The 26,498-nt window shown below is 40.1% G+C and overlaps 1 protein-coding gene across 1 annotated transcript in view; it reads right to left on the reverse strand.

The window, feature by feature from the left end:
- Map3k15 (mitogen-activated protein kinase kinase kinase 15) overlaps positions 1 to 26,296 on the reverse strand; it is a 139,080-nt gene extending 112,784 nt beyond the window's left edge. The window contains exons 1-3 of the mRNA XM_029564781.1: positions 25,966 to 26,296; positions 11,770 to 11,909; positions 10,014 to 10,037 (exon numbers count right to left, since the gene is read on the reverse strand). Of these exons, the coding sequence (XP_029420641.1) occupies positions 10,014 to 10,037; positions 11,770 to 11,909; positions 25,966 to 26,296 (495 nt within the window). The remainder of the gene's footprint in view (positions 1 to 10,013; positions 10,038 to 11,769; positions 11,910 to 25,965) is intronic.
- Positions 26,297 to 26,498: the final 202 nt, after the last annotated feature.

Below are 26,498 nucleotides of genomic sequence, written 5' to 3' on the forward strand. Positions count from 1 at the left end.
TACACACACAGTATAACAAATTTCAACAGAATAATCATGCTACTATGTCACTTCAAGGTAAATGAAGATGTCCCTAATGGAAACTTGCCATGTAGTGCTACCTGAGCTATTGTCATAGCTGATCTACTGTGTTCAAACAACTGCATGGCTACCATAAAGTCTTGTAATAATGTCAGAGCTGGCATAAAACTAGAAGTCATCTATTAAACATTTTATTTTCTATATTAGGAAACTTAGGTCCAGGAAGGCTAAGCAACTGACTTTAAGATGACAACAAAGCCTAACAGTCCCAAGTCTTTTATTTCCTATATAAGGACTCATGTAACTGTTACCTCAGGATAATTCAGAAATATCCATAAAACTAAATAAGATGCCCAAAACAAATAGGTGTGAGACTGATGAATATTACAGTATGTGAATTATACCTTAATTTAAAGAAAACAGATAGCTGCCCTGCTAGCAAAGACTTACTCAGTTAGTAGGTACAATTTAATATTGGTCGTGTAGCTCTGACATTGGTCCTGTGATATCTGATACTACCCTGTGATATTTACAAGGTAAAGAGAAAAGTTTTAGGAGATGCACTTCCCAAGTACTCCTATATATAAGAAAAAACATACAAAAAAAAAAGAAAAAAGAAAAACATAAGCAAGACCATAGGCATGAGGGAACAAAAAAAAAGATTTTAATACAGAATTTAAGGTGAGATAGAAATGACGGATGATAGAAGGCATACAAATCAAATAAATAGGCAAGTTTTTTTTTACGCGATTCATAGTCTATGTACGTCATAGTAAAGAGAGAATAAATGCATGCATGCCTACTGCTTAGCCTGTTTTCCCCACTCTTACACAATTCAGGACCCAAGCTCAGGGAACAGTGCCTCTCACTTTGGGGTTGGTCATCCCACATTGATTGACATAATGGTGACAATCACCCACAGACAGGCCCACAGGCCAACCTGATCTAGACAATCTCTCACTGAGATTCTTCCCAAGTGATTCTAGATTGTGTCAAGTTGACAATTAAAGCTGACCATCCCAGGCCTGGGGTAATGGTGCATGCCTTTAGTATCAGGACTCAGGATGATCACAAGTGGATCTGTGTGAGTTTGAGGCCAGTCTGGTCTACACAGTGAGTTCTGTATCAGCCAGGACTATATAATGAGACACTGACATAAAAAAAAATTTACCATCACAATGTATAAAATAAATTTTTTCTACCTACTGTAGGGTGTGTAGTCTTGTTTAAAATCGAGTCTTTGCTAATCAAAGTGGTATAAAAACCCAAAGGACATGGGAATTTTTAATTATTATTTTACCAAAGTATTCATAAAAACTATATATCATACACAATATTGTCAACTTGACAGAATCCCTGGGAGATGGGCCCCTTGGTATGCCTGTAGGGGATTATATTGATTACACTGAGGTGGAATGACCTGCTAACAGTGGGTGGCACTATTCCCTGAATGGGAACCTGGACTATATGAATGGAGAAATGGAGATGAGTGGCAGCATTAATTTCTCTCTGCTTCCTGACTGTGGACATAATATGATCAGCTGCCTTAAGCTCCTGCCACCTTGACTTTGCCACAGTGATGTACTGTACCCTTAATTCTGTGCCAAAATAAATCCTATCTCTCTTAAGTTGTTTTTGTCAGAGTATTTTATCACAGCAACAGAAAAAGAAACTGAGACATCTTGTTTGGCAATTTTGGTTCCCAAGAAATAGCAAATTTTAGAAGTGAGAAGGGCAAGAGTTAAAAGGCAAAGAAAAAAAATATCTGTTAGCCTTGTCTTAGGCTTAACCTTACCCATTTGTTGGATAAAACTTCCAGTATTTAAAACTCCCAATATTGCCAATATCTGTTTCTTAAAGAATTTCCAATTCATTGAGATTATAAAGATAATAATTTAAACTGGAACAACGAGTTTCTCTCAAATCTCATTGACTTTCCAGAAAAAAAATAATTACCTAGTCCAGAGATCAAGAGCCAGATTAGTTTTTAATAAAATGGTTTAATAAGGTACTTTTTAATAATGCGATCCTAGCTTGGAAATTTAGCTATAATTTTAACAAAACAACTGAACTCTGGTGTTAGGACATGACAAATAAAAATAAGATCTAGTTTACTTTTAACAATTCCTTCAAAGTACAGAGCATCAGAAAATGCAGAGTGTTTGTCCCTGGGTAGGACCCACATATTAAACCTCTGCGGCCCAGGGCTCAGGGACCATTGTGGAAGAGGGGACAGAAAGACTGTAAGAGCCAGGGGTGGTGGATTGCTACAGGCAAACGTTTTCTAGGTGACTGGGAAATTGCTCATATAAACTTATAGCAATGGTGACATCATGGACAAGACCCATCCAAGTTCAAACTAGACAAAAAACAAGAATAGAACTGGGGAGATGGGTAGGCTCCTGTAGATGGACTCATACCGAGGGACACAAATGTGGCACAATAAGCCTTAACATATATGACAATGCATGAAATCCGGTGCGAACTTTGGGAGGTGCATACAGGGGAAGAAGTCTAAATATGATCAAGATATATTGTATAATTTGCAAAAATTAAAAAATAGGTCAAATAAAAAATAATAATTCCTTCTATAATCTTAAAATGGATCCCACCTGGGATACAGGGACAGCACAGGTCTCCATCTTTCCTCTTTGTCAATTATATATATATATATATTTCAGGAAATTACCTCCCAACTCAATAGAAAAAAATTATTTCTATGCTTATCAGCCTTGGGAATATATTTCTTAGTCTTGAGGTTCATATGACTCACATTGTTTCTCAAATGATATGCTTCTAACATGGTACATACCTAGGTGTGTTATCCAGATCTCCATCAGGTGGGAGCTCTTCAGCAGACCAGCCCTTGCTGTCACATCCTTCTAGAACTTGTTCAGTTACAGAAAGCACCCTACCCAGGGTTACACTTTTTCCAGTGATGGATGAATACAGGAATATAAAAATCTGGGCATCTCACATGAACTCAGAACAACACATAGAAACCATTCCATACCCAGACCTCCCTACTGAGTTGGCCACAGATGTCACTGGGCCTGTACCATAGCTCTACTTGTCCCTCTGCCCAGTCCTGCTTCATTTCCTTCCCCTTGCCCAGTGTGTAACCCTCTTGGACTCTTAACTCAGTCTCAGACTGTGCTTCCAGTGAGTCATATAAATCAACCTGTGAAAAGCAAATCTAGAATAAAAGAAGTTGTAGAATGCTTATGGACTATGTACACTAGTAACAAATTACGAGGAAGTTCCAAGGTTTAATAGATAAGATGGCCTCTGGGCTGGCTGCATTTTCACTCTTTTCCTTTCAAAAAGATGCAACCTTGATGTTCCATCATATGAATATACTTTCTGAATTGATAAAATGCTCACAGTGGCAATCTTTATCTCTAAAGTAACAGAAACATCATAATAATTAAGATGGATTAAAAAATACAGCAAAAGCAAAAAGTCATTTTCTCAGAACTCTGACTCAAACAACAACAAAAACTGAACTGTGGTTTTAACTCATATACTTGAATTAGGAACTAAAATATGGTGTTGAAAAGATTTTTGACAGAACTGGAGTGATGGATCAATGGTTAAGAGTACTGGCTGCTCTTGCAGAGGATCACGGTTTGGTTCTCAGCACCCATGGTGGCTATCTGTAACTCCAGTTTCAGGGGATCTAATGCCCTCTTTGGCCTTTTTGGGCATTGCATGACATAGGTGGACTTACATATATGTAGGCAAAACAGCCATATACATAATATAATAAATTTTTTTTTAATTAAAAGATTTTTGTTGCTGGGCATGCTGGCACACATCTTTAATCCCAGCCGTTGGGAGGCAGGTGGATTTCTGTGAGATCAAGGCCACACTGGTCTACATAGTGAGTTCCAGGCCAGCTGAGGCTACAGAAGGCTACAGTAAGCTGTTCCTTCTATAAGTTGCTTTGGTCAGTGTTTCTATCACATTTGTCTCAAAAAAAAAAAAAGAAAAAAAGAAAAAAAATTGTCAAAGATACTTTTTATAATCAATTCTGAAAAAGGAATTAACAGTTCCATTTATAAGAATATCCAGAAGAATAAACTAAGTTTAAATATATTTAAATCAAATAAGTATAAAACTTGTATTTAGAAAACTATAAAAATGCTGCTGTCACAAATTAAAGATGATCAAAATCAATGGAAAGGTAACCCATGTTCATGAATTGGAAAGCTGAATACTGTTAAGAGAGTTGTATTAGCTACTGTGATGGTTTGAATAAGAATGTCTCCCATAGGCTCCAAGTATTTAGACATTTTGTCTCCAGTTGGTGGTTCTGTTTTGGGAGGTCTTAGAAGGTGTGGCCATACTGGAGGAAACTTGTCACTGGGGGTGGGCTTAGAGAGTTCTTAAGCCTTGCCGGATGGCCAGTTGCTTTTGTTTCCTGTACCTGCTTGAAGATGTGAGAGCTTAGCTTTCTCTCCTCCTCCAGCCACCTCTGCCATTATGCCTCCTCACCATGACAGACTCTAATTCCCCTGAGACTGTAAACTCAAGTAAACTGTTCCTTCTATAAGTTGCTTTGGTCAGTGTTTCTATCACAGCAACAGAAAAATAACTTAATACAGCTATTCTTCACATTGCGGTTACAAAGTACCAGACAAAAACAACTTAAAGAAAACTTTATTTTTGGCTCCTGGTTTGAGAGTATGTATGATCCATTATGGCAGAGAAAACCTGACTGTGAGAGGAGCTCTGGCTATGGCAGCAGGAGCATGAAGCAGTTGGCCACATGGTATTCACAGTCAGGAGGCAGAGAAGCATGAATGTGGTGTAGATTCTTTCTCCTTTCAGGATCCCAGACAATGGAATGATGCCACCTACATTCAGGATAGGTCCTCCCACCTCAAGCTCCCTGGAAATGCCCTCATAAGGCATACCCAGATGTTTGTCAATGAGGTGATTCTAAGTCCCTTCAAGTTGACAATCAAAATTTACCATCACAGATGCCAATATGCAATCAAAAGATACAGTGCCGTCCTTGCTAATGCTCTTTTTAACATAAATTAAAAAGCTGATCCTCAGATTTACATGGGATTTCAAGGAGCCCCAAATGGGCAAAACAATGTTGAAAAGGAAGAACAAAGTTGAAGGATACAGACTTTGCAATTTCAAAAATCACTGCGAAGCTACAGTAATCAAAACAGTGTGGTGGTGGTTACATAAAAATGGATAATATATACCATTCTCTCTCTCTCACTCTCTCTCTCTCTCTCTCATACACACACACACACACACACACACACACACACACACACACACACACAGAGAGAGTTTGGATAGAGCCACATGCAAGAATGGACTTAGTTACCTATCTCACACCACATACAAAAATTAATTCAAAGTGGATCAGAAACCTAAATGTAAGTGCAAAGATGATAAAGTTTTTTTCTCCAACAAGATCTCATACTGTAGCTCAGGCTTGTCTGGAACTCATTATATAGCTCAGGCTGGCCCCAGACACATGACAATCCCGCCTCTGCCTCATAAGTGCTGGGATTATAGACATGATCTACCACATTCAGTTTCAATTATAAAACTTTGAATACATAGGAGTAACATTTCCTGACCTTGAGTTGGACTAACAGTTCTTAAATACAACATCAAAAATATAATCCATAATAGGAATAATTGACAGGTCAAGCATGGTGGTATGCACCTATAATCCCAGCACTAGGAAGGCAGAGGCAAGAGGATTAGGAGTTCAAGGTCATCCTCGGCTACACAGCAAGTTCAAGTCCAGTCTGGGCTACATGAGATCCTGTGTCAAACCAACAGCAACAACAAAAGAAATAAATGATAAAGCCTTGGATATTGGCCTTGGTTCCAGAATATATAAAGATCCCTTACAATGTCATAATAAGTACACAATCCAATTTAAAAGGGGGAACTTTTGCAAAAGACTGTAAGGATCTAATATTATTAACATGAAAAGACAGTCAACATCAATATGGAAATGTAAATTAAAAAAATACTGAAATATCATATAAATATATTCACTGTAATAAACACAAACATACACCCACATCCCAAAGAAGATAGGCACCAAGAATTAGCAAGGATATGAGAAAATTGGACCTCTTAGTACTAGTGGAAGTATAAAACAGTCCGACCACTCTGGAATCATTGTGACAGATTCTTAAGGAGCTACATATATATTTACCAAATGACCCAGAAAGTCCATGCCTAGTATCTATCCAAGAAGAATGAAAACATGTCCACATAATGACCCATTCTTGAATATTCATTACTAACACTACTATCAGCGTTATGCAAAGCCAAAAAGTGGGAACAACCTAAATGTCTACCTTTGGGGAATAGACAGATAAAGCATGAGGTATCATTTAATGACAAAAAAGATAAAACTATGAAGAAATATTACATCATGGTTGAATTTCCAAAAGTATCATACTAAGTGAAAGAAAGAAATTCGGCACAAGAGAATACATACTGTATCCTTCCATTCATGGATAAAAGCCATGAAAAGCCAAATCCATAAAATAGAGATTAGCAGTTGCTTGGGGCCGAGGTGGAAACAGAAATCAATCACAAACAAGGAATTTGGGGACTGATGTAAACACTCTAAAACTGGATTGTTGATTGTTGCACAACTCTGTAACATATTAACAGTCAGATAGTGGGCTTAAAAACAGGTGAAATTTTTGACATGCGATTTATACCTAAGTAAAATTTTTTAAAAAAATTTTAAATTCCTGTAATGGTGGTGGGTCATCTGGCCTCTTGATCAAGGAAGCTGAGGAGACCCCACCAGATGGACTTGAGCCAGTGTCCAGTCTATAAAGAGGAGGGGTCAACACGGAGGAATCATTTCCTCCATGCTTCCAAGAGGAGCCAACAATGGTCGAGCAGGACCTTTGACTTATCCTCACATGGATGGAGCTGATAAAAGAAAAGAGCCAGGGGCTCCTCCCAACTCCATGGGACCCCTGAGGAACAAATCCTCTAACGACCTCAAGAGTAAAAACAAATCAGTTTATCTGGTCCAATTGTATGTCCTTAAACACCCAAAAGGGAAGTATAACCAAAGATTAAAGCGGCCAACATAATATCATAAGAGCATACATATACATAACTAAAAGTTACTCGACAAACAACAAAGCCAGACAGGCGATACCTTCAGTCGAGCTGTTGGCTAGGATAGATAAAGGCTCTTACAGACAGTAACCCAACATACTACTGAAAAAATGAACAGCAGACCCCAATTCTATCCAAAGGAATACTGACAATGGATTGCAGTAGATGAGGAACAGCTGACCCTCCTGGAACAGGGACCTCTGGCTGACTAGATTTACCAGAAGGGCAGACAGGGGGGAATGGATGAGGGTGCTGACAACACAGTGGACCGTGACAGGGATGGCAGAGTATGGAGCCTCTAGTGGGAGAGGAAGGCTGTCTATCTGACGAGTTTGTATTCATGCTCAGATGCCGAGGAGCTCAGAAGGTGGGCGACTGTGACCAGTGATAGTCATGTATATAGAGATTAGAAATGCATGTGAAAACGTCTCAATGTCAATTGCTTTGGAATGAATTCTTCTGTATGAAAAAAAATTAAAAAAATAATGATTAAAAAACAACAAAAAAAAAGAAAACAAAATTTGGAACATGAAAATATGAACATTATCTGAAAAAAGGAGATGAGCACAAAAGGTTCCCAAAGAGAGAAAGAGCCCAGATCAGGCTCCCCTCAAACTCTGAGAGATCTGCCTGCCTCTGCCTCCCAAATGCTGGGATTAAAGGCGTGTACCACCACCCTTGGCACAGTCAGTGATCTTAACCAATGAGCCATCTCTCTAGTCCAACACAAATCATTTTAAATATCACTGCATGTCTGCATGTTCAGAGTATGGCATTTAGTCCATACCCCTGACTCATAGCTTTAGAGTTCACTATGACTCGTGTGTGTGTGTGTGTGTGTGTGTGTGTGTGTGTACGCATGTAGTCTTTAAAAAATAATCACAAATAAACAATTCCATCAGTTTCCCTCTTGAAACCTCCAAGATCGTGTGATTGTAGTGTTGGAACAGTCTACAGATAGTGGACAACTGAGCAAACCCTCCTTAAACGTCAACAAATTTACTTTAACATTCTCTCTTTTAATGTTTAATCACCATTAGCTGCAAGCTGTCAATTCTGCTGATGTAAATCATTCTTGTTTGTCCTTCTTCCATCCCATCTGGAGTGGAAAAATTATCTCCTACTTCCAGAAAGAGGATAATACTGAAGTATGACCATGAACGTAGGCACTTCCAGGTGAGTTTCCCTGGAGCCTTTCCTAGTCGGATCTATTTTGTATTGTTCATGTTACCTCCAGCCCTTTACTTAATTCTTCTGAATGCCCTAATACACCTTCTCAAGCATGCTAATACCAGGCACTGAATTTTAATAAAACGCCAAGTGTAGCAAAGACAGTCACTGCCAAATCCTCTAGAGTATTTTCATTTCCAACAAATACACAAATCACATTGGGAGAATGGTGCCAGGTTATACTTAGAAGTACTACAAATGATATACAAAAAGAATTCCTGGGTATTTAGGAAGATAAGCCAGAAGGGCATACATAGTCCCCTTTCTTTTCTAAGGAGTTGCAAAGTACCCACGTCTTAGTCCATAAACCAACTTGTAAATACATATTGCAATGGTAATCATATGAGCTATACCATTTTGTTTCTAAAATGTCATCCTTGGGTGGGGAAGAGGGTCCACCTTATGTAGAGAGATCTGTAGGGGTCCTGAGGAGGCCTGAGTCCCTCAGCTGCAGAGTGGGACCTTCTGAAGAGGTGAAGCTATGTGAAGCTCCTACTCTCCAGAAGAAGGTACCCTGCTGATAGCCTCACCCCCCGCCCAAGGACCCTTTCCACCCTGTCCCTGGAGTAATGCAAAATAGAATAGGAAAAGTACCAAGAAATCCTTCCCTTCTAGAAGAGCTAGTGGGAAAGCAGCTGAGATCCAAGAGTGGTGATCAGGAACTATCCCTGAGTTTAGGTTACAGTTTTTCAAACCACAATGTCATATGTCAGAGAGTGGGATGGACAGGAAGCAGCTTAGGCTACATTCAAAAGTGCACAGGAATTTTGGCACAATTTCTGAGGATGTGATCTGGTTAAATGTTTTTAGGGTGGCAGTTTCATTCTACTATTCAAAGCAACATGACAAAAAAAAACTATGCAAGCACAAAACTTTTTTGTTGTGAACCAGGAGGCTTCAGCACTTAAGGAAACAAGAAGGAACAGAAGGAAGTGGAATTCCATCTCATTTCTTTTCAACCTCTGTCAGAGAACTTCAGGCATGATCTCCCCCCCCATATGAACTAGGGTACAAGTTCATAATCTTCCACCACCAGAGAAACTTTGATGTACAAGTATGGGAAGTTTTGGCTCCCTCAGAAGACTTTTGATGACCCTGAGGAACATAGACCTAACTCAGAAACAAACACTTAGACATTTCCAAGCTCTAAACCCTAGCGCGCAATAAAGAACATACACTTGCCAGACCTGGCCTGGCCTGACCTTCTGCCCATCTCTCTGAATGGCTGATGGAACATGAACCAACAATTGAGTTGAAAGACAGGTAATTTCTGTTTTCTTAGAATCACAGTAGGAATGATTAAAAATCACCTTGCAGGCTGGTGAGACATTACAGCCAGTAAAGGTGCTTGCCATCAAGTCTGATGACCTGGGTTCAGTTCTGGGTACCAACATGGTAGAGATCAGTGACTCCCACATGTTGTCCTCTGATGTTCATATATGTGCATATGCCAGAGTACATGCATTCATACACACACACGCGTGCGCACACACACACACACACGCACGCACGTACACACACTAGTGATAAATAACTAAAAATGTAAATCACCTTGCTACTGTGTGATCAGGCAAGCATTTTACTAATTTACATAAACATGGATAAAAATCTTAAAATGTAATACTTACTGTATTTTTTTGAGTTACCATATCCTGAAAAGAAAAAGGAAATATGAATATAATTTTTGAACAGGTAATCATCATTAAGCATTAGCTAGCAGTCTCCCCACCTTAAAGGGTTAATCATTTGGGTTTTTTGCCCCCTTGAAAGTGTCAAATAGGATAAAACTCTAAGAATTGTAAAATTTATGTTCCAAAGAAAACTGATTGTAATTGGTTTGCTCTGTAACTAGCTCTGAGACCATCTCCCAAACCTAAAAATAGTAATAAGTTTTATATTCCCACAACGGTGAAAAAACAAAAAAACTACCTAGGTCATAGAATTTTATGGAAGCCTTTGCTAAGACACTGTCAAGGGAAACATGTATACAGTTGGGAATATTACATTCTAACATCATGTTTCTCAATTATATATATATATATATATATGTCCTATACTTTCATATTTCCTAACTTCTAAAGATTTCTAAGCACAACTTTAGTGAAAAATCAGTAAAAGCCAAAATATAAATATCCAAAGTAATTTATATTGGTTAAAGTCTTTAGGAAACTATTCTACAATGTAACATACTAACAAAAGTTTCTTTCCTCAGTCATATGAATGACTTCTACAAAGTACAGTCCTGAGTTATAATTACATAATACACATTTAGGTAGTGTTTGTAAATTTTACTATATACAGGTTGTGCATCTGAAACAGTATTTCTACAAGAAACTAATCTCTATCACTAAAGAACCCAGGAGAATCTGATTAATGTTAAATCTTAAGAAATACAAGCATTCAATTTTGGCATGAAATGATATTGCTATATACTTGTGCTTCTTAATACTGAGGGAGCTGGACACTTAGAAATGATGTCTGTGAAGTCCAGTTCTCTAAACTACAGGGTCCTATCCCTGGTTGTACATTTGGGAACTTAAAGAAAATTGTTTGGGCTCCACCCTCAGAGACTATGATGTAACTGATCTGGGTGTGGCCTGGGTCTTGGGACATTTACCAGCTCTGGAGGATTTTAAAAGGAAGTCAAGGTTGAGAAGTGCTGCTGTAAACAAACTAACATATTATTACTAAAATAGTAATATAGTAACTAAAATAGTAATACAGTAACACAGATGAGGAGTTCCCAGCCAGTACTAAGGAATTCAACAATATTAATAGAAGATGAATTTGGATTAGAAAATTACATTTTGCAAATATAAACATTTTTGAAATTACTATGTAATCCGAGAAAGTTTTCCTCAAGCTTGCAATACCCTTTCTGAAATTCTCAATAATTATTATTTGTTCAGGAACAAACAGGTCTGCAGTTTTGCTTTGCTTTCAGATTGGAGGAAAGTAAATGAAATACTGATTATGTCTCTGTTAAATTTTTTTGCTCAGTTTGGTAACTGTTAAATGTCCTCATTATCATTATTCAAGAAAGCTAAAGCCTAATTTTTATAACATGTAGGTCTGGTTCAAAGTGTCCTATGAGGGGATTCAGAGTGATGTGTTTGCGTCAATGGAAACTAACAGTTTTTGCTTCCACTTCCTTAAGCCTGAAGTGCTGATTGCCTGCAAAAGTTGAATATGGCAAGGATGCTCACACAGCAGCAGGGAAGTCATCTGTGGGAGCTAGAAGTGTGATGGGAAGGAAGAAAACCCCACAAGCAATTCTTTCTCACTTTTTCCAACTTCCAGTGCTATTAGTTTTATTTCAGCAGGACATATCATTGTGCATTTCTAAAATGATGTATTCAAGGGAAGGTAATCAACGCCCCTTACCTTCAATGACAGAGCAGTGTCAGCATCGGTGTCATGGTACAGAATCACGTTATTGGCCATGTCAAAGCTCTCTCTCACTCCAAGATGGTAGAAAAGGGAAGGCTGTCTGGAGATGTCACTCATGTCCACTATGGCAACATCTGGGATGAACAATAAGACAACAGAGAAGGAGGAGAGGAGAGGTGATGTGGTAACTTAATTTTCTACTTGCTACTGATCGCCAATGAGGAATTATGGCAATTTGTACTTCTACAATCAGCTTTTTATGTAAAGTAAACATGGGGAATTATTTGAGTAAGATTATCTCCCATGAACTGTGGATGAAAAACACTAAGTATCTAAAAAACAACTACAAAGATGTTTTCCTTGAAGGTCTGAGAATATAGTCTCATTTAGAACCTGCTGATAGGCTGATTTTCAATGTTATTTTTCTTATGAAATATATTCAAAGAATACATCTAGCCTATTTACGAAATGAAAACCCACTGTCAGGTGGGTAGAGGGCACCTCAACTGAAGAATTTCCCAAATCAAATTGGTCTGTGGACATATCTGTGAGGCATTTTCTTAATTGCTCATTGATGTAGGAGGGTCCAGCCCACTGTGGGTGATACTATCCCTAGGCAGGTGGGCCTGGGATGGTTAAGAAAGGTAACTGAATACAAGAGATCAAGCCAGTAAACAGCATTCCTTTATGATCTCTGCTTCAGTTCCTGCCTGCAAGTTCCTGCCCTGACTTCCCACAATGGACTATAAGACAAACCCTTTTCTCCCCAAGTTGCTTTTGGTCAGAGTGTTTTATCACAGAAAGAGAGCAAAGAAACTAATACATATTCACTATGTAAGCCCAAGTCACAGAGCCTTACCTGAACTGTCAGATTCCCACGTGTCCCTTCCTTGTGCCAGAGAAAACTACCCCCATCTACATATTATCTCCCCGCATATACATGCATGCTATAAATTCAATGTCTGTATCCCATAAAATTCATGTGTTAAAATCTAACCCCAAATATGACAGTATTTAGAGATGGTACCTTTGTCAGGCAGTAAGGTCATGGCATTAGTGTCTCTTTTGAGGCCCCAGAGTTGATTTGTCCCTTCCACTATGTGAGGACATGAGGAGAGGGCCTCACCTATGATTTAGGAAGCAAGCCTTCATCAGACACTGAATCTGCTGGTGCCCAGCCTCCAGAACAGTGAGACATAAATTTCTGTTATTTTAGGCCACCCAGGCTATGGTATTTTGTCCCAGCAGCCTCAACAGACTAAGATCCTATGCATAGACATGTATACATTCCTAAGCAGCATATTGTCTTGTTTTGCATGTCTTTGAACTTTATATAAACACTATCATATTTTACACATTCTTTGACTTGCTTGTTTTTTATGTGATTCAACCTATTTGTTCCATTCTGGTTCTTCCATTTTCACTTCTGCTAAACTTCCATTGTACGATGACAAGATCACAGTTTCTTCATCCATTCTATTTGTGGAGATTTTATTCATTTTTTTCTCTTTCCTATTTCAAGGTGTTACAATTAATATTCCTACATCATAGCTACTGGTTCACCTTGGCAATTAAAAAATATTCCTGAAGGTATGGCCTGGGGTGGAGATCTAGTCAAAACAGAAGAGCAACTGACTACATCAATAGCAAGCATGATGAAATTTGCCTAGTATTGGTTGCCATTTCAAAACTTACAAGGGGATGTAAAAGCTCCAAGTTTGATGAGAGCTTCATCACATGCAGTAGACATACACGAATGTGTGTTCAAACCTACACTTGCAGTGCTGTGAGTTACAAGAAGACCATGAAAACACAGATGACACACAACACAAAGAGAGTTGGCATGAAGTGTGTGGGCGAAGGAAACAAGGTGCCAAGTAGAAGCCATGTCAGCTCCAGGTACCACTGTCTCTGTACTGAGATGCTGAGAGATCCAGTCTAAGTGTCACTCAACCCTGGGTGGGCTTCTTATTCTCTTATAAATACATTACCACTTGCATTATTTTAGATACCAAGAATAGACGTGTGAATGGGGCATAAATATTTTCTTCAAAAAACTATTATAGTACTGGGGCTGAGGAGATAGCTCAGCCAGTAAAATGCTTGCTATGAAAGTATGGAGACCTGAGTTTGATCGCCAGCACACACATATAAATCTGCTCATGGTGGTGCATACTTGTAATCCCAGCACTTGAAGGTAGAGACGGGGGATCCCTGGGGCTCACTGGCCAGTTAGCCTAGTCAAATCAGCAAACCTAAGGTCCTAGTGAAGACTTTATCTCAAAAAAAAGGTGAACAACTCCTGGGGAATAACCCCCGAGGTTGATCTCTGTCCTCCACATGCATACAACACACATGCTTGCACACCAACACATATGTGCAGCCACAAGCACATACATACAAAGATAGATAGATGATAGATTGATAGATAGATAGATAGATAGATATAGATAGATAGATAGATAGATAGATAGATAGATAGATAGATAGGCAGCAGACAGACAGACAGACAGACAGACAGACAGACAGACAGACAGATAGATAGATAGATAGATAGATAGATAGATAGATCAGTACTATGCAGGTAGCCAAAAGGAAGAAGGTATAAGGTTGCTGTGACAAAAGTTAAATTGAGAGAAGCCTAGTGATATATGTACCCTTAGGAAAGTCTCCAATCATATTTGAGCAGGGGGCAGTCAATGAAGGCCTGGAGGAAATAATGTTATTTGTTACCATGAGTATCCATAGTGGGTATGGTGATGCACACCTTTAATCCCTGCACTCTGGAGGCAGAGTCAGACAGATCTCTGTGAAATCGAAGCTAGCTTGGTCTACATAGAGAGTTCCAGGCCAGCTGTGGCTACAGGAAGACCCTATCTCAAAAGGGAGGGAGGGAGGGAGGGAGGGAGGGAGAAAAAAAAAAGAAATTAATGTTAATAGTAAAATTGTTTCAAACTTGAAATTTTTACCTGACATTCATCACTTGGGTGAGTAGACTGAGTGAATGTTGAGGATTTGTACCTAAATAAGATTAAGCTGGTTTGTTTTTAGAGCAACTAGGCCAGTAATTTACAATAGATTTCTAAATGATAATTTTAAGATACCAGGTTGGAAATTTTTTTAATTATAGAGAATGGAGGTTTATTTTCCTAAAGAGGCTGCCAAACCAGGTATGCTGCCTTATGCTTGCAATATCCACACTCATGAGGCAGGGGGATTGCTGTGAATTCCAGATCAGCCTGGCTACAGTGTGAAACCCCATTAAAGAAAAAGAAAAAGATAAGAAAGGAAGAGCCAAAAGAGACATCAATCCTGTCAGATCCTTACTCATCACACTGTTCACAAGCTGTGCCACATGGAAAAAAATCCCTCTGAACATCTCAGCTGAATTTCAGAAGCCCCTAGGAGACAGGCAGGGAATGGTCAGCTTCACTTTACAAGTGAGGAAAGGAAACCCAAGTGGTTAACTTCCTCCCTCAAGGTCACTCAGCTGGACTAGAACTCAGGACTCAAGCTCACCTTTTCTGGCACCAAGTCTTGGGCTGGCCAGTACCTAGATGATGTTCACTATTTTCCTGACTTTCTGAAACTGAGGCTACCTGGGAGCAAATCCATTTATATATAAAGTTAAATCTTAGGTAAACAGATCACAGATTAAAAAGGAAGAGATAAAATTCAGGTTTTCATTCTCAAATGCACTCTGTTTTAGCTATCATTACCTTCTAGCTCCTACCAATTATTTCCTAGTGATGAAGGCCAGTCTTGTGTATGTGTGTGGGGGGGGTGTATTGCATAACCATCTTCTTTGGTCATGAGGCAGGTGTGCACCTGCACCCATACCTAGCATGGTTTAGCACACTTTAGGAAGTGATAACCCATCAGAGAATGCAAAAAGCCAAGACTAGTTGAAATCTACACTTAGCAGCAAAGTATCTGAATTCAACATTGAAGCACCCCTCAGTTTATCAGTTATGGTGATCTTAAAACATGTTACTATGAAATAAGATGAAACATGTAAGATTTTAATTTATTAAAAACTCTTGAAGACTAAAATGACCTTTTAACAAGACCTGCATAAGATCAAGCCAGTCAAAATCCCAGCCATGGACAGGGGAGGGGGTCATGAAGTCCCACTTGCAGCTAAGAAGCTATTGGCAATTGATGGCTGCTGGGAGGGGGGATTAGATTTTCTTCATCAACATAGCCCCTGAGATGCTACCCACACTCTTGAAGACAGTGCTATGTTCATGCACACACTAGCAGCACTAAATGGATTTGGTGGGTTTAGGAAAGAAAGCACATGATGTTTGAGAGGGAAAAGTGGGGGGTATAGGGAAAGTCCTAGAGGAGAAGTAATGGGGGTGGACTTTATCAAAACATTATATGCGTGTATAAAATTCTCAATTATAAAAGCTCTTTGGAACACAGTTTTGACATATTTTATTTTTTAAAAGACATGGTCTAATATATCCCAGGCTAGTCTTGTACTTGCTGTGAGGTAGAGGATGACCTTGAACCCCTGACCGTCCTGCCTCCAACCCCATAAGTGCTGAGATTTCACAAGCATCCATCACCATGCCTGACCTTTAGAGATTTTTTCTAAATGTTTTATAGGTAACAAATAAAACTATAATTTTTAGTGTGGCTTAAAAGTATTGGATTAATGCATCATAGCATTAGTTAATGGTATGATGGCCAATGATTTACCACGCAGCAATTCTGAGCTCACACTGGTTCATGCCAGTCTTTAAATACATTCCAGGTTGTCTGTAAGCCTATCTTCCTCCCAGCAAAAAAATTAAAATAAAAAGAATGAATGAATGAAAATAAGAATTTTTTTGTCTAAACAAAGAAGTAGAGTTCAGATTAAGTATCCAGCCACAGACATTTAAAAATCTAATTGGACTTATACGAAGCTGGTCCCCTTAAAACTGACTTAAAATTGCAATAGATGGAGGCTATTACAGAGTTCCACAACTAATCGCACACAGAGACTATATGTCTGAGAGACGCCCAGCCCTACATGGCACATCTACAGTGGATCCTCTCCACCTAAGGGTCATGGAACATAGCAGAGCAGGGGGGTAGAGAGAATACTAATATATCCTTCAACTCTCACCAGTGAAGCTTCCTCATTCAACAGAGTGTGATGCACACAGAAGGCCACAACTGGTTAAGTTTTAGAGAACAAGAGACTGCAGAGTGCATGTCCCTGTATAGGACTCCTAAATTAAAACTCACCCACCCATGGCTCAGGGACCATTGCAGAAGAGGGGGTAGAAAGATTGTAAGAGCCAGGGTTGGTGCATGAAGATAAGGAAACAGAGGCTTTCAGGTCACTGGGGACTTGCTTATATGAACCTGCAACAATGGTGACAGCCTGCATAAGGCCCATGCCAACTCAATCAGACAAAAACCCAGCATAGAGCAAGGGAAATGGGCAACAAGCCCCAACCCTAGCCAAAGAACTATTGGCAACTGATTACTGCTGGGTGAGGGAGAGTAGATCTTCTTTAAGGGAATGACTCTGGATAGGCTGACTAGACTCCAAAGGATGAACTTGCACCGAGGGACATCTGGATACAGGACTTAACATATATGAAAGAATGCAGGAAATCCAGTGGGGGTGCTATCTGGGGCACAGATGAGGAAGGGGGTCTAAATTTGATTAAAATCTATTATATGAAATGCACAGAAATTCAATAAAAATACTTTAAATACTGCTTTAAAAATAAAAAAGCCCACTTTTACCCACAGGAGACATGCCTATCAACTTCTACTATAATTTAGATCTGACTTTATATATTGCTCATTTCCAACCACCTTTAGGTCAGGCCAGGGGAAAGAATGCCACGAGGTGTAATTTAAGTCTTATTTTCCAATACTGTAAAAAAGGTGCCAACCTACCAATTCAGTGTCAAGTGGTCACCAATCTTTACCAAGCATCATATCAGATGAGTGACTATTGCTTGGGACTGTTGAGATTTAACTATGAGCAGAAAGGAGGAAGAACAGGGACATTAAGAAACTATCTGGTTTAACTTTTGCTATATAATACATGTACATATATATATATCAATTTTTCTATGTTATAAAACTTTAACTTTTGCCTATATATATACATATATATATATACCAAGATAAATCATTTTATAGCTACATAAGTATGAGCAAGATGAGTTCAACAGTAATTTTTCCAAGAGACAATATCATATATAAGCTAATATATTTATCCACTGAAATGGACTCACTGAATCTTAATTTCAGACCACTCACAGTAAACTATTTGCTTTACTGTGAAACAGTAAAACACAGCACAGCATAACTTAAGGCACTTTACAGTTTGCACAATATATGTTGCTTTTGCAGTTAACAACGTAGAACAAAAATTATTAAATTATACTGCAAGCCGGGCTGCATTCTTCAGTTTAAGTAGTAACTGTACCATCGTCATCATCCATTACACTTCCACAGTCCCTACTCTGGGATCCCTGGCAGCCTTTGGATACACTAGCTCAATATTTTCATCTTTACCACATGAAGTTTCTCTTTCAGATTTCTCCTGATTTATAAAATGATCACTTTGACATGAATCCCTTCAGAAATTTTTTGCCTTGTTTCTTTGAAGCCTCTTCTGAGCAAGTTTCATCATTCAACAAGTCTGTGTCACCTCACCTTTCGAGATATGTGTGGTTTTAAAGATAAGCAGGTTTTGATGTACTGCTGTCAAATACTGCAAACCACAAAAAGCTGCACAGAGCTTTTCTTTACTAGTGACAATATCATAGGAAACAGCCTCTGCATTTAAGCTCTTCTCTACTTGTCTCATTAAAAAGTCAGTCAACAGGAGGGGATCCATGGATTTTGCATCTATTTCTTCAACAATAATACCACTATCTTTTACTTAACAAAATCAATTGTTCCTCCAAGATCACTAAACATCAGGACTTTTGCATGACTGCCGTTTTGCCTTTTCTGTGCTTTATGTTTTCTCATTGATGCCTGTCCCACAGCCTTTAAAGGCAGCTAAATTCATTTCGTGGTGGTGACTCAGGGCTGATTATGGAACCATCTTTCTTTGTCCTTACCTCTTCTAATTTCATCTTCTTTTTTCACGTCCCATTTCCTTTTTCTTTGAAAATGGATGTACACTATTATTAGCGTCAAGCATGCTTCAATAGTCATAGGTTTTATAGAGACTTATTTGTATCTTAGGAACAAGCAGCACTCTGGATCCAGAATTCTCATTCTCAGGGCAGAGAACACATTTTTAAACAAATCCACCTAACACGTTTTGAAATTTTAGCATTGTGAAATTGAATGAAAATCCAACAGTCATTCTAAACATCAAAATGATATTAACTCCCAATTCATAATCAAAATATATGGAAGGCATGGTTTTAGATACAATTGAGTGTGTCCTAAAATGTGTTAGAGGCGGTTCCTAGTATAAATTGGTTAGGTCACTGGGGCATTGCCCTTCGAAAGGATTAATGTAGTTCTCAATACACTCCAGGTGGTTCCATAAGAATGAGTTATTTGAGGGGTAACAAAAATGGCCTGAAGTTATTCAGTGGTGATGGTTATTGCAAATGTACTAAAACCCACTGAACTTCATAGATGAGTGTATTACATCTCAATAAAGTTGCCAAAAACCCTAAGTACTAGAGTATTCATAACAGTACTATTATTCTTAATAATTCCAAAATAGAACAAACTTCAAATGCTTATTAATAATAGAAAACAAACTGTGGTATCTTCTTGCACTGAAAAACTATAAAAATGGCAATTAATAAACTATTGTTACGTTAATGTCACAGAGGTAGCCCACAAACTAACAGTAAATGAAAGAAGCTAGACACTTACAGGTAAAACCTGTCAAATTACATTTATAAAAGTACAAAACAATCAAAACCCACCCCCCTACACACATCTTATATCTCCATAGAAAGAGAACATAAGGAGCACAATCAAAGTAGGGCTTTAGGCCTTTTCTTCACATTATTCTTCAGCTCAATATAAGGAATGGAGTTATGATAGAATGTTTTTCTTAAAAACTGCAGGAGTATAATATGAGCACAGTATATGATGATTGTCCAAAGGATTTGTATCCTGAGTCTTTATTGAACCAGGCATATTTTACTCTATACGCTGAGGTTATGGTGTGGTTAGGTACTTGTGGGAGGATATGGGAGCTAGTCCAGAGGGAAGTGACAATAAGCACTTGCTCAGATCAAGGCACTGAGCTTCAGTTTCTACAGAGACATTTATTTTAATGTGGCTCAGGGATATTAAGTTAGCCAGGGCCATACAACCAACAGATGATAGGGTAGACATTTGAACTCTGATGCATAAACTCAATGCATCTAGCATTCTCAGTGGAACATGATGATAGGACACATGTTGGTCTGCTTAGATTTTGCTCCTGGAGGTAGACTGGCCATTGGCCTAAATAACCTACACTTCCTAGACTTTGACTAATGGCCATAATGGTCCTATTTCCCAGACTCCAAATATCACACTCACCCTGGGCCAAGACTAGCTTCCCTACATTTTGAAACAAGGTGTCATAAATAAAATACCAAGCCATCAGCATCAAATTTCATTTGAGGTGAATCATAAAGGGCCTAGAGAGATGGTTCAGTGGTTAAGAGTGCATCCCACCCTTCCAGAGGATCTGAGATTTGGTTCCAGGTACCCATATCCGGCAGCTCACAGTTACCTGCAACTCCAGCTCTAGGGGATCTGATGCCCTCTTCGGGCCTCTGAGGACACCTGCACACATGTGTGCATACACACATATGTAAATAAAAATAAATATTGAAAAAAATGAGCTATAAATGTAAATGTAAAAGTGGAAAACTATAGTGTTTTCAGAAGAGCACAGGGAAGTGTCTGCACAGCTACAACCTGGAAGATTTCTTAGGGAAGATACAGCAGGCATCCAAAAGAGATTAATATTCTAAATTGGACTGTATCAAAAAAGAAAGATTTCTGTTCATCAAAAGTCAATAAGTGGATAAGCAAGTCACAATTTGGGAGAGGTTCAAAAGGCTGACAAAACACTTAAATACAAATTATATAAAGAACTCAGAATTCAACAATAAGTGACAACCAACCATAAGATGGGTAAATGACTTCAATGGGCACCTCACAAAGGAAGGTGTCTGCATGTCAAAAAAGGTACATAATAAAGTGCTCAACATCATTAATCATCAGAGAAAGGCATATTAAAACCACCAATTAGGGGGCTGGAGAAATGGTTCAGCAGTTAAAAGCACTGGCTGCTCTTGCAGAGGACCCAGATTCGATTCCCAGCACCCATATGGTGGCTAACAACCATCCATAACTCCAGTTTCAGGGGAATTCGACACTCTCGTCTGACTCTGCAGGCATTTTACAACATGGGTACACTTACATACATGCAAGCAACACACTCATACACATAAAATAAAAATAATAAGACTATCCTTTAAAAAACACAAATTAGAAGCCTCTACACTCCTCACTAGAAAGGCCAACATGTAAAAGATCAATAATATAAATTAGTGACGAGGATATGAAATTGTCACGAGTTGGTGCTAGGAATATATAATGACATAACCGATCACTTTAGATAAAAGGTTGCAAATTCCTTACATAGCTGAATATATACCTAGTCTTAAACTCAGCCATTCCACTCCTAGCTATCCATCCAAGAGAAATTAGAAACATTGGTCCAAGAAAGTCAAATGATGCTCTTAGTAGCTTTGTAATAGCATCAAACTGGAAGTAACTCAAATGTCCATTGACAGAATGGTCTGAATATATTCACACTTGTGTGTGGAGGCCAGAGGTCAATGTTGATGTCTTAACCCCACCCCCACCCTTAATTTTAAAAAATATTTTATTTATTATTTTTATTTTATGCGTATGAGTGTATTGCCTGCATGTATGTGAGTGCACCCATGTCATGCAATGCCTCAGAGGTCAGGAGAGAGCTTTGGATCCCCCTGGAACTGGAGTTAAGGACATTGCATAGCCACCATGTGGGTGTTAGGAATCGAACCCGGGTCCTCTGCAAGAGCAGTCAGTGCTCTTAACTGCTGAGCCATCTCTCCAGCCCGACCCCCATTTTTTTAAGACAGGGTCTCTCACTTAAACTGGAGCTCACAGATTGGCTAGACTGGTTATCCAGCAAGCCTCTCTTGATCCTTCTGTCTCCACTTCTCAAGTACTGAGATTTCAGGTGCATACCATCACACCTGGCACCTGTAGCAGATTCTTACGATGGAAAACCATCTAGCATTAAAAAAAGAACAAACTGCCATTGGATGTAACAATATAGGTGGATCTCAAAAAATTATGTTGAGTGAATAAAAACACTAAACCATATTACTATATGAGTCTACTTATATAAAACCCCAGGATAGGTAGCTCTAATTTACAGTGATGTCAAATCAGCCATTCCTTCAGATCACAAATGGGAATGAAGGGAGGAGTGGGAGGAGGAGGAGGATGCTCTGCAAAGACAGAATTGTGATAGGGTTTCAGTTACACAAGGGCTAGTCATTTGTGTGTATTTTAAACTAAAACATTTAACAAATTCAGTAACAGTTAAGCTAGTGAGTAGGAAATGAGTAGATACAGCACTTGTCTAGCATGTGTGAAGCTCTAGGTTCAATCACTAGTATCAAAAAATGTCAGAATGTTAATAATTATTGACACTGTGTTCTGTACCTGCTTGAAATTTTCCATAATAAAAATAATTTAAGAGGGGGAAAAAGATATCTGTCTCAAATGTACCTTTTCTTTCCCTCCCCTCCCTAAGTGTCCAATTCTGCCTTGGCTCCTAGGCTGCACTCTCACAGACCCCTCAAAGCTGGAATGAGCACTACTTCCTCCTAAGTCCTACCACTTAACTTCATTTGGCTTTGCAGTCACCTTTCCCACCCTCCCCCTCCCCAGCCAACCACAATCACCAAGCCCCACCACCCACCAGGCATTTCTGCCAAGCCTTGTCACACCCAATAGCTTAAAGCCTGCCCAAGGTACTAAGAAACATGAATTTTTCCAGCCTACTCCGGAGAAGCTTGTCCCTACTTCAACTGTATTATTTAACTAGGATTTGAGTAGCACCTACTTCAAGGCCTGATACATAGAGGGCTTTAAAACCTGTTTATGGCATATATTCCCAAACTATGTATGGAAGTTGACTGCTGGGAACTGAAAGTAATACATTTTGCACTAGTAACAGATACTATGCAGCCAGTCAAGCAATGGTCCATCTTACAGAGCTCTATACTAAAATGCACTCAAGGCAAGCAGCAATGCTTCTGTTCATCAAATTCAGCCCACATGGCTAAGAGTTGAGGAAAGTCCAGACTTAAGGAAAAGTGAGCAGCAGTAACAGCAGCATGGAAAGAAGGCTGGCTCAGGAAAGGACTATGAAGGGTAGTAGCCAGGCCCAACAGAAGACAGCTTAGGTCTGGGCAAAGGATCATACAGCCTGGTTCTGGGGAGTGAGATCACTGCTGTACATCATGCCACTCCAGGAGCAAGAGAGAGAAAGAAGGCTTTCATAAACCCATCTTTAATCTCCTACTATATTTGTTTAAAATAAAATCACATTTAAAAATTGTCAATAAGCAACATAAAATGAGCATCGTTAATACTTTTTCATTCTAATGCCATGTTAACATTCTAGTGTATTAAGTTCTTTTATTTTTGAACATCCTGCCTTGGGGATGCTGGGCAGGTGCTCTGCCACTGAGCCACATTCCCAGCCCCGCCGTGAGTTCTTTTAGTCTTTTCTATTAGCTTGTGGCTTTCCTGCAGCATCTCCAATCAACCCTGTACTAGTGACACAGAATCTAAGACACACATACATGCACAGGACCACATAAATCAGTACAAGAACACAATCAAATCCAGCCTTGAGTTGCTATGAGAACAGGAGATAGGAAGTGCCTAATGTCACGTCTATGGTTCTGCCCACAACACACCTGGGACAGTTCAATAGCTTCCCTCCCCCGGCAGCCGTTTTCTAGAACAGCATTGTCAGGAAGACCTACAGTGAGGAAAACACTACATCTTTGCTGTCCCCATTCAGCATCTAGTGTCCCTATGCAACTCTTGAAATGTGGCTGCTTAAACTACAGACCATACTTTAGTGTATGTGAACTAATGTAAACATGAATAGCTACATGTGAGCAGAGGCTACTCAAGTGCATAACAAGGTTTTAGAGATTGTTAAAAAACTGCCAATGATTTCTAGCTTTTTAGTGGAAAATGTCAAAAAAAAAATTCCTGTGAGGGTGGAGATCAAGGATCCAAAAGAGGGTAGGGATGAGGAGGTAATGGGCTAATCAAGAAATCCACTTATTGCAATTACATCTGTTCTTTTCTAAACCTATGAAAATAACCATAATGAAGTATCGGGAAATGATTTATTCAAGACCAGGACAAAGTTAACAAAAGGAGGCTCATGGTGTAGGTAAATTCAAGACAATTTAGACTCCAAGTAAGCAAAGGCTTGCTGGGTGCTCTGGAACTAAAAGCCTGGGATCTGGAGTCTGTCCTGTCTCATACAGCCTGTGAGATGAAGACCAGATAGCAGATGAAGATTTGCCCAGAAAAGTAGTCACTGCACATGAAATTTTCAGACTTGTCATCGAGCAGGCTGGAGAGGAGAGTTGTGTCTGAGGCCAAAGGGACATTTTATCATTCAAAGAAGAATCTGTTCAAACTCCATTTGGGAGCAGAATGACTAGAAGTGGAGAAAAATGAGTAGTTCTAGGTGGAGTGTGCCCCTGAACAACTTCTTTTGAAAAGATGTGATGCTGAAGAGTATACTCAGCACGGTCAAAAATGTCAAGAGAGCACATTATATGGGTCCAGCTGCCACTTATTTGAACAAGTCTGACACCCCATCTCTTTCCAGATGGGGGGCGGGTTTGGCCATTTGCTATACAAAAAAAAAAGGTAAATGGGGGCTGCCTTCAGTAAACAAGGGATTGAACTGAGTGGGGGAGGGGGTGGCTCAGTGGTAGAACTTGCCAAGCACGCGAAAGCACTGGGTTGGGGCACACACAGACACAGACACAGACAGACAGACACACACACACAAGATACCTAGCTTGCTATGACAGCATGCCATGATCAGTGTTTGACAACTCCCCATTTCTCTTCTTAAATGCTTTTAGGTTAGACACTGTTATCGCTGTTTGACCTGTGGGAAAACTAAGGCACAAACATTCCCCGGTAATTACTGTGTCATAGACAATGTTTATGAGTGCCATCCAGGTTTCAGAAATTTGTCCCAAAAAGTGAAGTAAGGAAATCAGTCAAATAACAATTCATTCTACAGGTGAAGGAACTGTTGCCAGTCCAAAGTGGGGACTTGAAAACTGGATTGCTACTGCAGGGTTACTACCGTGAGCCTGGGAACAGTGTCCTAGTCTATTAATGGACTGCATGATGAGTTAAAATGTATGTCACATGGTGATAAATTATACCCCACCGTAAGTATGTAGTTGGGACAGGAATTAAAGTGTGTGGAAGAACACTAGGGCATTACTAAGAGGAGTCAACACACACCTGCTGGTCAGTAAGGTACTGATTGTCACTTTCTGGCTTCAAAATAGAATCACCAGGGAAGAATTAAACACTCCCAAGGCCTGCATACTGGATGTCACTGGTCTGAGGTGGGTGGCAAGGAGATTTTGTTGTTTCAAACAGAGTCCCATTCTGTAGCCTAGGCTGACCTTGAACTTGCAATCCCTCCCTTCTCTGCCCTGGAATTAGACAGTTAAACCATTACATCCAAGCTAACAAGGAGTTTCAACAGGTCTCTCAGATGATTCTAATATGTAGCCTGTTGGAAGACACACCAAGAGAGAATAAAAGTTGATCATTGGGGGCCTCAACATTGTCTAGGGTGATAGTGTGGTTCTTGGGTTCTTGGCTATTATAAAACACTTAGGATGAAAGGGATCTAAGCTCCAGTGGCCTCTATTATCTGGAAAAGGGTTCTTTATCTGTTCTAAGCTCTCCAGGAAGAAGAGGAGTCTTGTCCTACGAGTCAGGGGGTGGGAGGTCGGGGAGGGGACAACAGGAGAGGTCCAGGGTTAAGAACAGAGTGGTGACAGGACCTGTAACAGGAGGACAAAGCAGGAGGGAGGTGGGGACCAAGGGGGCACCCGGCCTCACCTGCATCATAGAAGGCATCTAGCACGGTGGTCTCCCCAAAGTCGAGCTCCCCGAAGGGCACGGAGGTGAGATGAGCGCCCTCAGCCTCACAAGCCTGAAGCAGGCACTTGAGGGCCCCGGCTTCTGGGCTGACGGCCGCCGCCCCCTGCGAGCTCTCGCTGCGCACGTATACTGCCCTCAAAGCCCGGCGCGGCCCGTGAGCGCTCTCCACCTCGCCACCGCCCGCAACATCTGCTGTCCTGTCAGGCTCCGCCAGTCCCGCCGCGACCTCGGGCCCCTCTCCTATCGCCCCGAGTGCCTCGGCCGGGGCTGTCCCGCTGCCACCCTCCATGTGACTGGCCGACTCGGCTAACGACTTCGAGGCGGCACCTGCTGCTCAGGCGCGGGATGCGATCTAAAGGGACCCAGAGCGCGCTGGGGGCCACTGCGGCTGGCACGTGACCACGGGTCCCTGAGCCTCAGAGGGAAGCTCAGGGCCGGCCGCCCCAACGTCCTTTGAAAACCCGCGAGGAAGAGGCGGGGGCTCGGACGTC

Source organism: Nannospalax galili, unplaced genomic scaffold, assembly GCF_000622305.1.
Source record: "Nannospalax galili isolate Female #2095 unplaced genomic scaffold, S.galili_v1.0 scaffold217, whole genome shotgun sequence".
Classification (NCBI taxonomy): Eukaryota; Metazoa; Chordata; class Mammalia; order Rodentia; family Spalacidae; genus Nannospalax; species Nannospalax galili.